Below are 13,968 nucleotides of genomic sequence, written 5' to 3' on the forward strand. Positions count from 1 at the left end.
GGTCGATAAATTACACTTCACTCTGACCTTTTTTCTTTCTTTTTGCTCAGGAGAATGACTTTCTATAGAATGGATTATCCATCCATCTATGTATACCTGTTTTATCTTTTGCAGGGTGACGGGGGTCTGCTGGAGCCTATCCAAGCTTATCGCAAGTTCACATGTACAGACAAACAACCATGCACGCTCACATTCACACCTACGGGCAATTTAGAGTCATCAATTAACCTAGTATGCATGTTTTTTGGTAGAAGTACCCAGAGGAAACCCAGAACATGCAAACTCCACACAGAAAGACTTCCGCCAGGCCTAGGAGTTAAACCAGGAACCTTCTTGCTGTGAGGCAACAGTGCTAACCACTAAGCCACCGTGCTGCCCTAGAGTGGATTATGTCGTTTGTAAATTAGATGACCTTTTACCTGAAAAGAAGAAAAATATAACACCTGAAGAAAAGGGGGGAAAAGGGATATGACCTCTTTATTTATAGTATCCTCTCATGAGCCTTGGGATGGAAATAGAGGGTGTCCAAGTGTCTTGGGTTAAACTTGAATGAGGGAATGGGTTTCTGTCTGTGGCCAGCTTTTATTTTCCATTTTACGTAAGGATGACATTTCTCGAGAATAATGGGAGGGAGAGATACCTGCGTAACGCTACCGTCATGGCCTCAGGAGAGGTGGCACAGGGACAAATAACTTCAGGCTTCAGCCCGTGAGACTGAAACACATTCAGGAAGGCATCGCAGGAAGAGACTGACCCTGGACAAGAAGAGACGTGTGATTCAGCACGTTACATCTAATTTGCTCTATTTGAAAAGACCAGGTTTAATAAAGCTTTTACTCACAGGGATTAGCACCATCAGCAACAATGAGCATTCGTAATGAAGCCAGGCTGATATCTCTCTGGTCCCGATGAGCCATCATGGCCCAGTGCAGATCACGGCACTTCACTAAAGCAGCACGAGCTGAACAACAGCAAGAGCACCATGGCATATTAGTTCTATTATTATTATTATTATTATTATTATTATTATTATTATTATTATTATTATTATTATTATTATTATTATTATTATTATTATTATTATTATTATTATTATTATTATTATTATTATTATTATTATTATTATTATACAATTTCTTTTTTAATATTGTAATATTACTCAAGCTGCATGAGTGATGTAGCTCACCTTTATGGATGTGGACTCTCTGTACCCAGGAGAGAGGACAAGCTTTCATTACTGCATAAGGAACACTGATAGTGTGTATCCTGTTCATTACAGCCTGGAAAAGAAAAACAGAGGGTGTTATTAACGCCATCAAATGAACATCAGGAGTTTTAGTAAGAGCGACTGTCTTCATTGAAGATCAGACGCATCATCACCCACCGTGAGAACTCCATGCCACAAGCCCATATCCTTTTTGAAGTCCAGGACATTTACTAAAGTTTCTCCTTAAAAGTTAAGAAAAACAGACATAAATTCAGCTTCACTGATGAAGAGCCTCTCAGGCGATGAGGAAAGGCAACAGTACAACTCTGCTCACCCTCGCAATAGTTGCAGGCCTGAGTTAGTGCTTGACAGTGGGTCAACATGGCCACTTTAGACACTGCCACACCCACTACCGTGCCATCTTTGCTCGCCTTGTACTACACAGAGAAGGAGCATAAGGAGGACCTGTGAACGTTTGTGCAAAGCTCATCGGTGTCACTCTTTGACCATTTTATTTTGACAGGGTGCAAAAACAAAGTGTTACAGTTTTTTAGCAGTGAAACCTAGAGCAGCAGTAAACACAAAAATCACAGTAACCGCCGGAGCTGACGCACCAAGCACAGCTCTGTTACCTCTATATATGAAGGGTCAGTGTTCGCAGTGGGGATGTGTGGCTGCCAGTCTTTAGACGGCTTGGTCAGGTACTTTGAGTCTGTTATCACCCACTTTAGTCGAGGCCAGCCTATCAGAAAAAGTCATTTGAAAAAGTAAAGTCAAACAGCACACATCAGCAAACCTATTTGTAATGAAAAGACATGAGCCAACTCCACCTTCCCTTTTGTATCCATACTATATTATTGCATTTTCATGTAATAAACCATTTAGGATGGAGCTCACTGACCTTTGAACTGCAGTATTTCACCAGTGGGGGTTTTGGGGAGACCCTTCAAGCAAATCTCACTGGTCAGAGCGAGACCAACGCCACAGCTGCCGAGCAGGAAGCCCACCTGGCTGATTCCTGCATCCTAAAACCACCACATATGCGAGAAAAAAAAAAACACTCAGATTTGAACAGAAGATAAGTATGCAATTGCACATACCCTACTGTTGGTTTTCATACCTTGCGAGACAGTGGCACCTCAATAGGTACAGGGATAACTTCAGCCAGGAGGCAGCCATAGAAGGCCACCCAGAACATCCCAGGGTCACTGTTAGGGTACACAAGCGCCACCTACAAGAGAGTTTTGGCATGTTTAATGGGTTTTTCTTCAGTGTGCTATCACCCGAAGATTAGGACTAGTTTTAAGGGACAGCTAAGTTTGGCAGGGATGTCTTGTAACTAGTTTTGGAAATGCATCCACACGGATGTCTTGTAACTAGTTTTGGAAATGCATCCACACGAGGACAGCCGCCACTGCCATGAGATGATCAGTGTTGTTTGCTTTAGGGCTGGAGCTATCGAATATTTTAGTAATCGAGTATTCTACTGAAAATTCCATCGATTAATCGAGTAATCGGATAAAAAATATTTTTGTTTAGTTAAAGAGCAATTATAAATATACATAAGATGTTATATGTTAATTGACATCACTAAGACTAAATTATATAATACAGTAGGTTCATGGCTGTGCATTTAAAAACCCTGAACTTACACCAGTTGACCAAATTCACTGCCTTCACTCAAAAAACTAAGGATCTTACCAAGAAATGTTCTTATTTCTAACCTAAAAATGCCTTTACACCTGATAACACACATAACTTAAAAGGTTAGGTGTTTTCCCCACGTGTTTCAATTGAACTTTCATTTGTGTCAAGCAAATTTTAAGTTCTAGTTAAGTTTTAAGTTAGAGTTTTAGCAGTGTTCAAAATAAAATACATGCTGTGTTGGAGCACATTTTCTTTTAGTTAAAACTGTAGTGGGAACAGATGTTTAGAGGAACCTATGTATGTACCGGGTGAAGACTGATTTATGGTTCCGCGTTACAACAACGATTTAACGCGGAACAATAATTTTGGCTTTAGAGGGGGAACATATAGGAGAACGGACCAGAAGAATATAGAGTGGATTAAAAATAAAAGTTAAGCACAGATATATATATATATATATATATATATATATATATATATATATATATATATATATATATATATATATATATATATATATATATATATATATATATATATATATATATCTATGCCTGAGCATGGCATGTTACTAAAACCAAACATATCCGCCGCCTCTTTTTCCTTTACGTGCACAGCGTCAGCGCGTTGTGCCGCATTAAATGTAGTCCGGGTGTAATACCTGCTTTGAGCTGCAAAATTAAACGAAAGAAAAAGAAAGAAATTAAACGATTCCCTCGAGGCAGAGAAAATTCCTCGATCATTTTTTGTAATCGAATTACTCGAATTACTCGAATTATTCGATACCCTAGTTTGCTTCACTTGCGACTAGTTTTGATGGATAACGTCTGTCTTCCGTCCTCATGGGGAATTACCTTCCACGGTCGGAAGATAAATCTTATGTCGCCAACAAATGATCCCGATTGGTTCGGTGCCAGTTACAAATTTACAGGTTTAAATGAAGGAATTCAGCAGGTTGAGGCAACAAATACGGACAGTAAATAAGGGATGTTTTATTGTATCTCCTGTGCTGAATGAATCTCCACTCGGCATGTGTGTGTGTTTGTGTGCGTCTGCCCGCCCTCACCCTGTCTCCCGGTTTTAGGATTTGCTCGTTCTTGTTGCCTAACTTGTTCAGGAGCGTGTACGCCAGCTTCACACTGCGACTCCACAGTTTCCCTAGCAGACAGAAGGCGGGGCAGGGAGGAGGTAGTTAGGAGGACAGGAAACACATCCTACCACTGCCAAGAAACCCTCATGTCATAGAGTTCACACTTTTCTAATTATCCATAGTTTTTTTTAATAGCTTTGCAGTTATGACTCCCAGCCACATTTCATAATTTATACGTGAACGATGTGACCTTGTAAATCCCGCAATCCGGTCTCTCACCATAAGTCAGCGTGTACATTGGCTTGCCCGTGATGTCCAGAGCAGTGAGAGCCGGGCTCTTCCCCTGAGTGGCCCCCCAGCGAGCCAGTGCTGCCTGCAAGGCCGGGGGCCAGTTGCTGACGACTCCCAGAGGCTCCCCTTTCACGGGGATGATCTGTCGGCCCTCCGGCCTGGGCGTGTTGGGGTCTGGTTGGGGCACTATGTTGGAAAAACAATGATGGTTGTCAAACAGCGAAACTCACTAATATTGTCTCAGTTTTAAAGGATCCCAACAACTGATATGTTCTTCTTATGTTCTATTATGAATAAAATATTTAAAAAAAAATCAGTGTACTCTGTTTTTTACATTTTTACAGCGACATTTCTGAAAACGGTTGTACTTCCGGACAGTGCTGGTTGAAGTGTTTCATCAGGCTGTATACCTTGGACGATCTCCTCGGAGTCATCGGTGAAGAAGTCGCTGAGCGGGGGCCTCTTAGGCCTCTTCAAAGTGTTGAGCAGCTGCTGGATCTTTGTGGACACTCGGCTGCTCACAGGAACTCCTGCAGGCGGGATGGAGGTGGAGAGAGGACCACCAGCAGGGAGAAACATGGTCACACGTGGCATGCCTCGCACAGACAGTGACACACCTGAACAAACATCTTACCATCTCACAGCCTGCTGCTCTTCATTCCCTCCCACACTTTAATCAAGAACTGAGTAAATCAAACTTTAACAATTTACCTCAGATAATTTACCAGAAATTATTGCAATCTATTTTGGGAATGAAAAGCAGCAGCAGACAGTAGGTGAGTGTTGCCGACACAGGGATTACACAGTGACAACTGGAATAAACTTTTTTTTTCCACTTGGGACCACACATTAGGATTCACTTTGGTTGGGTGCTGTGCTTGTTGCATTATTGTTATTACTAATCTTTAAGAAATCATCCATTACAAACAGGAGGGAGAGTAAGGGTTCACTGGGTAACACAGAAGGCCGTGGACACTAAATACTGAAAGGAGTTTCCTTACTCTGCATATTACTTCTTCCTATCAGTGAGAAAAAATAAACATGACAGGATAGAAAAGATTGAGAAGAAAAGAAAGGCATTAAGCCCTTATTAATAATAAAGTTGAGTCTGGACAGGCGTCAACATTTACTTGAAGAAAGAGAAGTCAGAAACAAGCTTGTGCAGCGATACACGAACTAAGAGCCGTTACCGTCTGCCGTCTCCATCATGCTTGAGCGGGCCTGCCCTTTGCTCATCCCTCGGACGGTGGCGTTGGAGGGCAGGTCCACCCGCGGGCCTCTGGATGGAGGGGCCACCGCGGTCACATCAGGTGGGGGGTGCATGTTCTGCGCAGGGGCTGTGGGGAAAACAGTAATGTTCTGAAGTTCTCACCTTGCTGCTACTTTAGTTTTAATATTCTTTTACTGGCTGTAAATCCTTTCATTGATTGATTTCAGACAGATCATCAGGAGAATACGTCCTCAGGATATCTAGAAACTGCTGAGTGAATGCATGATAAACTTAGTGTCCTTTAATGTTTTACCAATGCGACTGTGAGCCAGCATGTCCGTCACTGCTGCAGTGCGGCTCTGCTCGTGCGGCGGGTGCTGAGGCTGCAGCTGAGGCTGATACAGAGGCTGGTACTGAGGCTTGTACTGAGGCTGGGGCTGAGCTTGGGGATGTGGTTTCGCCTCTCCGTGGGACAATGTGGAGGAGGCTGAGGAGGAGGTGGAGGATCCCTGGGCGGTGCGGCTGATCCACGAGTCTGGGCTCTGCAAGCTGGGGTTGACCACAGGAGGAGCGAGCCCTGAAGATTGTCTACGTGTTGACGATTCATCTTCAGAACCCGATGAGGAGTCTGAATGTGAAGAAACACAGTATTAGTATCCTGTACCCTGTTGCTGCAGCATCATCACAGGACAGGAGGACACTGGGATTGTTGAATTTTTCAATATCCTACCTGGTGGCGTGCGAGTTTCGATGGGACTCTGCACACAAGTGGACCTCCGTTTGGTAGGCATGGGAAGGGCCATTTTTTCCTCTTTATGTTTAGCCAGGGCAGCTTGTACCGCCTCAGAGTGGATATCTGCATTGACGGACGACAACAAAAATTGATGTTAGAGACAACCTTGTCCTGATGACTAACTGCCAATCAGAGCAACAAAATGAAAAACATAAAAAGAATTGTTTTAAAATGGTGTCAACATGAAATTAGACATTTCTGAACTCCTAAAGTGAGGTATTTAGTTTCAAACTGGCTTTATTAACTGTTTTTTTTTGTATAGTACTAGAAGATTGGAAAACTGGGGAATAAAGGATCCCAACAAGAGAAACTGTTGGGAAGGCTGATATTTCAACCCTCAATGTCTCCACCTGTATGGTTGTGGCCAAATTCTGTTTTGTTTTTTTTCAAACTTTGCTACTTCATATTTTTATATGTTTTATACTGAGTGACATTTTATTTATTTTTTTTGTAAGATTCAAATTATTATATTGACAAATATATAAGATTTAATAAAATAGGTAATATTAACACTGTTTTTTTCAATGCTTCTGCATCAAACAGTTTGTCTGGCATGCTAACTGAGGGAGGTCCATTTCTGCTGTAGCAATGTCCAAAGTTGATCATAATGTGTAATTAAATTGTTGTCCATCCACTTTATGAGGCTTTGCGAAGGTTGTTGATAGGCTTCAGACCCGAGAAGTTTCCTAGCCACAGATCCAACATACCAATGCCATGATCTCTGAGCCGTCTTTATCACTTTTGCCTTGTGACATGGGGCTCCATCACGATGAAAAATGCACATATTATGACTTATGAGAAGCTTCTGTTGGGGGACATTTTGAAAATATTCTTTATTAATGTGAGTGTTTTTAGGTAGAAATGAAAATGTCCCAGTCTCTTACAGTAGATTAGAAGCAACTGAAATGTTGAGTTTTAAGTATGTTTCAATGCCGTCATGATGTAGGATAGTTACACTCACTATATCTTCTGTGAATAAATCACCTATCCGATTTCCTAAACAGCCAGATAAATTAACTTTACACCAGTCTTTTCTTTTCTTTTGAGAGAGAGTATTGACTTCTTTGCTGTCCCTCTTGTCACCAGGCCATTGTCCAAAAGTCTTGGCCTCACTGTGCTGCAGATGCATTCAAACCCACCAGCGGTGATTGCTGAGCAAGGAGCGCATTAGTGGTGACACAACTCCATCACTGAATCCCCACAGGGAAACTCGGTGGACTTGCTTGCATGTCCCGGGGGATGCTCATTGCAGCTGAACCTCTCCCTTTGAATTAGATGGTTCTGTAGACGGTTGTGTAAGGCGCAAGATTTTTAGCAGCAATTATTTTTTTACATGTCAGACCATTTTAATGCAAGGCAGTGATGGCCATATGCATGTCTTAGAGTGCAGCCATAAAACAAAATAAACCAAAGCCTTCTTGACTGCCTTTCCTACAGAAAGATCACTTGGACAAGTTCTCCGTGATTGTCTGATAGGCACAAAGAAGGAAACAGTCATTTTTTTGACATTATGATTGTTCAATAATCAGTTCATGCCTGTAAAAGCACATCAGCCCATTCTGATTTGACGGAAAACCTTGGTTTGTTTTCAGTAACTAGAAGCTGCACAGTTGCTAACGGCTGGCTGAATTCTTTACGGTCGGATTTTGTTAAAATCTTAAGAGGAGTCGGAGGAAACATCCCCAGAAGATGATAAGGTTTTCCTTCTGATGGAAGAAAGCAAAAGGAAAGAACAAAGCTGAGTATTAGCCCACTCACATGCCTACACACGCAAATGCACACAGCAATAAACACAGACGTACTTTCACTTGAAGACATCCACAGGGGCCTTAAAAAGCACCATGTGAACAGCAAGTCGTTCAGGTAATTCACCATAACGTGTAAGACTTATTTAAGAGGGAAAAAAAAGGTGGAATATTGCAGTGAAAATCATTTTTGTTCAAACATCAACAGAATTAAATAAATCATCAAGCACAGCTCACTACACAGCAGCAGCGGGGACCATAATTACATAACTGCCATTCTGCTGAACAGATTGCTAAAGGCTAGATCATCCTTTGTCATAATGTGCTGAAGTCTTCCTTCATAGTCGAGCGTCACGAGAGGCTGACTCTTTACACATGTCCGGGAGGATGATGGCTGTCTCCACGGCAAAAAGCACAGTAGGGTGTATGTTATGTTATGTTCTGACTTCAGCTCCAATCAATGCTGACACAAGTAGACAAATAGTACGAACCGTTTATCATCTTACATCTGTGTTACTCTGGTTTAGTGCTGCAAATATGATCTAGTAGGACATAATAAGGTAAATATGCAGGGAAAGAAGCATTAGAAATTAGACAATACTGTACTTGGATGCCAGATCAAATAAATAAATAAATTAGTTAAAAAGAAATAAATTGGGGTTGCCATGTAGTCCCTGAATTGATGAACACTCCTATGCATTTTTTTCTTTTTTTACCTTTTGCTTGTTTGTCAGTTTCTCTGCAGGTTACAAAAACATGTATGTATACAGCTATGTATACACAGATGGATCCCATAAAACTTTGTTAAAAAAATCTTCCAAAGTGTAAAAAAATATCCAGATATTTTTTAAGTGTTTGGTTCACATCTCACAAATACGACGAGTATTAGGGCCAAACTAAGACAAAAAAAAAATTGAAATTACGAGAATAAAGTCATAATATAAACGTAAAATTAGGTGAATAAAGTCATAATGTTGCGAGAATAAAGTCGTAATAGAATAAAGTCGTAATATTATGAGAATAAAGTCGTAACATTACGAGAATAAAGTCGTAACATTACGAGAATAAAGTCGTAACATTACAAGGATAAAGAGGTAATTTATGAGAATAAAGTGGTAATTTATGAGAATAAAGACGTAATATTACGAGAATAAAGTGGTAATTTATGAGAACTCTAAAAGGAAGAGCATCTTCTCCCTGTGTTAAAATGAGGAATATTGAGCATCTTGTGAAGTTATATTTATTATATATTACGACTTTATTCTCGTAATATTACAACTTTATTCTCACAACATTATGACTTTATTCTGGTAATTCTACGACTTTATTTTCGTAATTTCCTTTTTTTTTTTTGTCTTAGTTTGGCCCTAATACTCCGTCGTACACAAAAGACTGAATTACTGGTCTCAGATAAGTTTTCCAGAAATCTGGGAGTGGTTCTGGACTCAGACCTGAATTTTAACAGCCACATTAAGACAGCAAAAATCCATCAAATAGCTGCAATTAGTTAAGAACCCTGCTGCACGAGTCCTCACTAAGACCATAAACTCCAGTTCACTCCAGTTCACTTTACACTGGCTTCCAGTCTGTCACAGAATAGATTTTAAAATCCTGCTTATGGTTTATAACTCTCTGAATGGTTTGAGGGAAAATACATCTCTGATCTCCTGGGCCATTATGAACGAAGCAGAACCCTCAGATCATCAGGGTCACGGCTACTTTCTGTACCCAAAGTCAGAACCAAACACGGTGAGGCAGCATTTATGCTCCTCACCTGTGAAACAAACTCCCAGAATGCATCAGGCCTACTGAAACTCTCATTTTAACTCTCATTTATTTATTCTTAACTTATGTCTCTCTGTCTTTAATTTTTTGCTTTTTTTTTTTTAAAAAGAAAAAAAAATTGGCACTGGTGGCATTTATTCAAAGTAGGTGGACAGGAAATCGGTATAGAGAGAGGGGAGGATACTCAGGACTCAGGAAAGAGCGACAGGCCAGGATTTGAACCTGTGCTGCCTGCACGAGGGCAAGGTAATTGGCTCCCGTTCAATCCACTCGAGGGCCCTTAAATTTGTGCTTTTAAACAATTTTTTTATGTAAAGCACTTTGTTTTTAACATGAAATGTGCTACACAAATAAACTTTCCTTGCGTTTGTGTATATATATATATATATATATATATATATATATATATATATATATATATATATATATATATATATATATTATATATATATATATATATATATATATATATATATATATATACATACATATATGTATACACAACTTTATTCAAATTTATTCATTTAAATAAAAAACTGTCATGAACTCCTGGACCTTTCATTTGAGTGTTTACTGAAGAAGTATTTATTGGTAAATGTTTTTGGTACATTATGATATTAAATAAGATTAATGTGAAGACCACCAGTCATCTGTGGAAGCTGGGGGGGCTGCTAAAAACACATCCAGTTATTTCACCTAAGTAAATTTTCACCTTTTTTGCTTTTCTGTTTGTTTCTGTGATAGTTACATGCACTTCTCTTATACGTACTTATTGCATGCGACTGGCGTTGCCAGCAAGCTGCAATGGCATTGCCAGTGCCTGAGCCAACAAGCTGTACGCTGCAAGAAGTAAAATGAGAGCTGAAATCACCGTGGCAGTTTGTCAATGATGACAACTGAGGGAACTGAAGAGTGATGTTTATGAAGTGGTTGGCACGCCGTTAGTTTGATGGAGATCAATATGCAGAGGAAAAAAACAAAACAACAAAAAAAACGATGAGAGGGGAATGCAGCCAGTGTTTTCTGCAGTGAAGTGGGTACACTTTGTATTCTACTCGTCTACTGCTGAACTCTTGGTTGCGTCAGCTGCCAGGACTTAAACACGTTGAATGTCTTAAATGTCCAGCTGCTCCCACATTTCCAGGAAATTCTGAAGGTGGATGAAAATAAAACAACATCCATGATCTTTTTTCTCTCAATATCTGTTGTTATACAGCGCAGCTGACAATGGAGAATTAAGATTAAACCGCTGAGGCCAAGTTTGTCATCATAGCTTTCCATGACTGTTATACAGAAAGCTGTAGACTAGCAAAAGGAGACCTTTTTTTCACCAACATAGAAACGGTCTTCAACTTTGTGTTTTTAGGATTTCTTGATTCATGGTTGAGTTAGAAAAGTTAATGACGCGCTTGTGTTTAATCAAGGGTTTATATCCTACCAAGATACAATATATCCTGCACACAGGCCACAGTGGTCTGGTATTCAGCTATCAGAGCTGCAACATGTAGCTGCTGTATCTGGTGCTGACTACAAACTGAAAACATATTCATCTGTAGCTAGGCAAGGTGTTGTTACATCTGCATGCAAAAATGACAGATACTGATGTGGTTGAAACATCTGAAAACTGAGCTACGCGGAAAAAGTCCACATGTCCATGTTTATTCACAGAGCCACAGAACAACGATGTCATGTCGATGTTTAAGACGAAAAATCAATCAAACATGAAGGGCTAGCTCCTCCCTTCCTCCAGTGATCTCAGGGAAAGCACGCCCCATCATGAACTCTCCCATGACCCCACCTCTTTCACACTTCCTGTGCACAAGCACAACCCCTCCTGCTGTCAGTGATTGACCTCTCTACAAGTGTAACTACAGGTCAGGTTGACGAGGACTGCAACAAACGTGATCGATTCCTCTTGGTAGCATTGTTATTCATAAATTGGATTGCTGCAGTGTCGGTAAAAAGAACGCAAGCTCACCTTTTATCAAACTCACATCATAACATATGCTTTATCTGCGCCGTTGCTCTGTCTGAGTAAAGGCTGAATTATGGTTCTGCGTTAAATCAACGCAGAGCCTACGCTGTAGGGTACGCGGCTACGCGGGAGGCTCTCCGTAGCCTACGCCGTAGCCTGACGTGCACCTCCCCAAAAATGTAGCTACGCGTCGAGGCGACACGGACCCAACGCAGACCGAGAGGGCTGTGATTGGTTCGCTTGGTAGCAACGCATTTCCAGTTCCGGTTCGTGAAGCAGTAGTGAACTTTCAGCGCTCTTTTCTTCGTGTGTGTGTGATTTTTTTTTTTTTTGGTTGTTTTGGTTTTTTGCACAATAGTTGTCCTTATCTCTTTGATTCACTGTGACCGGAAAAGCTGGAAGCTAAACAAAGTATCAACTAGCGCTCACGATGGCGTCACGGCAACGGCTTAGGCTCTGCATTGGTTTAACGCAGAACCATAAATCAGGCTTAAGACGTAAACTAAAGGAAGCTCAGCACTGAAAAGCTACAACGCTGTAGAAAAGAGCCTGGACCGCCAGCTAGCATCTGGTGATGGAATTACAAAGACACACTATCAACGATGACAAAGCATAAACGCCAACAAGGACATAGATATGTGTGCGTAGTTGCTACGTAGAAGCATGAATCAGGCTTTAAAAAGCCATAATCCCTTTTCTTACCTTACCCAACTGCTAAAGAAGAACAGCTGACCATACATGCCGGAGTTATAAAAGAGGCTGCAGCGCTTTAGGAAACTACCTTAGGAACATTTTTAAAGAAGTGTTTATTACGTAGTTATGCTGGGCTCTGATTTCACACACGTCATGTAGTAATAATACCATAGTTTTATAAAGTGTCTCTGCGATACAAAGGCGTACGCATTGATCACATCAGCAGAAAGATTTATTTCTTATATTAACATAAATATCCTAATTGTATTTATGCTTTCATTTCCCTTGGAATTTTAATATTCTTTATTGAAAAACATTGCTACAGACGGGTCACTGTAATTTGATTTATCAAAAACAATTTTGGCATTGTAATCAATTCATTTTTTTTTATGTTTTTGATTGTATCTCTATAAACTAAGAATACACATTGGTTTAAGACCTATAAAGAATGAAACGTATTGACTCAAGAGTTGTAGTGAATAGATTTTGAAAAAACAATATAATTCTAAATTTAATCAAATAAACAATGAGAATCAAAATGAATGCAATGATACTAAAGATTCCCGGGCAGAGATATCAAATGACTTTACACTTCATGGGGCTGTTGAAAAGTATGAAGAGTAAACTATGATCAAACTTGCAGTGTAAACTGTTATTTTATTGTAAGTGAGTAGCAAATGTGAGCAAAAGAACAATTTAGCCAAATTTAAAAGATGGTAAATATCCTTACTTGAATCAGATGAATCAGACTTTAGATAAAAGTCTGGCTTTATCATTACTGCATCGATTCCGGCGCTACCTCGCCCAGGTTTTGGCACAATAATGTGAATGTGTCTCCTGAGGTGCTTCCTAGCTGCAACACTGCAGTGTTTTTCTGTCTCTTTCAGCCTCTCGTACGCACACGCAAACACACTTCCAATAAAACTTTGCATAATTGGTCCCCTCGAGACAGCCCAGAGTCTGGGCTTGTAAACACATTGGCTCAACAGGTAAAAACAGACGTAGGCCGATTGGATGTGGTTTACGTTCAAGGAACAAGTGATACAGGACAAATTTTGCCCCCCTTGATATCAGAGGCTATTGATGAAGGACTTCTTGCTGATCTGACCTGATCTGTAGCGGTCATCCCTGGTTCCCCCAGTCCGATGTGTTCTGCGGGAGCGACGTTCACGATACCGGGATGAGCTGGCAGGAGGAGGGGCGTGGCTGGAGGAACTGGGAGCAACAGGAGGCTGGACGTCATTGTGAGGAGGCGCCACTGTCAAACAAACACAAGAAATGTTCTTTAGCACAAAAAGCTTTCCCCAGATACTTTCTGAGAATGTTAGTGGACATTTATGTGAACACAATCTCTGTTTCAAGAATAGGAAGATCTTTTATTGTTACTGTTATTACTGTAACTGTTTATTCTGCACAGAGGTACTTCAAGACCCTGTGGCACCACCATCAAGTGGGCTTACTGGTCCAACGGACCCCTTTTCTGAAAAAGACCGAACTTTCAGCAGGTGAGGAGATAGAATTACTTTAGTCAC

The 13,968-nt window shown here is 40.6% G+C and overlaps 1 protein-coding gene across 4 annotated transcripts in view; it reads right to left on the reverse strand.

Moving 5' to 3' along the window:
* dip2bb (disco-interacting protein 2 homolog Bb) overlaps positions 1 to 13,968 on the reverse strand; it is a 48,629-nt gene that overhangs the window by 11,588 nt on the left and 23,073 nt on the right. For 2 of the 4 annotated variants that reach the window (XM_061727569.1, XM_061727566.1), the window contains exons 3-18: positions 13,545 to 13,694; positions 6,176 to 6,301; positions 5,759 to 6,073; positions 5,426 to 5,572; positions 5,237 to 5,254; positions 4,646 to 4,765; positions 4,224 to 4,421; positions 3,921 to 4,012; positions 2,328 to 2,438; positions 2,109 to 2,232; positions 1,840 to 1,949; positions 1,542 to 1,644; positions 1,385 to 1,449; positions 1,187 to 1,280; positions 842 to 961; positions 641 to 755 (exon numbers count right to left, since the gene is read on the reverse strand). In XM_061727569.1, the coding sequence (XP_061583553.1) occupies positions 641 to 755; positions 842 to 961; positions 1,187 to 1,280; positions 1,385 to 1,449; positions 1,542 to 1,644; positions 1,840 to 1,949; positions 2,109 to 2,232; positions 2,328 to 2,438; positions 3,921 to 4,012; positions 4,224 to 4,421; positions 4,646 to 4,765; positions 5,237 to 5,254; positions 5,426 to 5,572; positions 5,759 to 6,073; positions 6,176 to 6,301; positions 13,545 to 13,694 (2,008 nt within the window). The remainder of the gene's footprint in view (positions 1 to 640; positions 756 to 841; positions 962 to 1,186; positions 1,281 to 1,384; positions 1,450 to 1,541; positions 1,645 to 1,839; positions 1,950 to 2,108; positions 2,233 to 2,327; positions 2,439 to 3,920; positions 4,013 to 4,223; positions 4,422 to 4,645; positions 4,766 to 5,236; positions 5,255 to 5,425; positions 5,573 to 5,758; positions 6,074 to 6,175; positions 6,302 to 13,544; positions 13,695 to 13,968) is intronic. The other 2 variants (XM_061727570.1, XM_061727568.1) reach the window with 1 other exon arrangement.

Source organism: Cololabis saira, chromosome 8, assembly GCF_033807715.1.
Source record: "Cololabis saira isolate AMF1-May2022 chromosome 8, fColSai1.1, whole genome shotgun sequence".
NCBI lineage: Eukaryota > Metazoa > Chordata > Actinopteri > Beloniformes > Belonidae > Cololabis > Cololabis saira.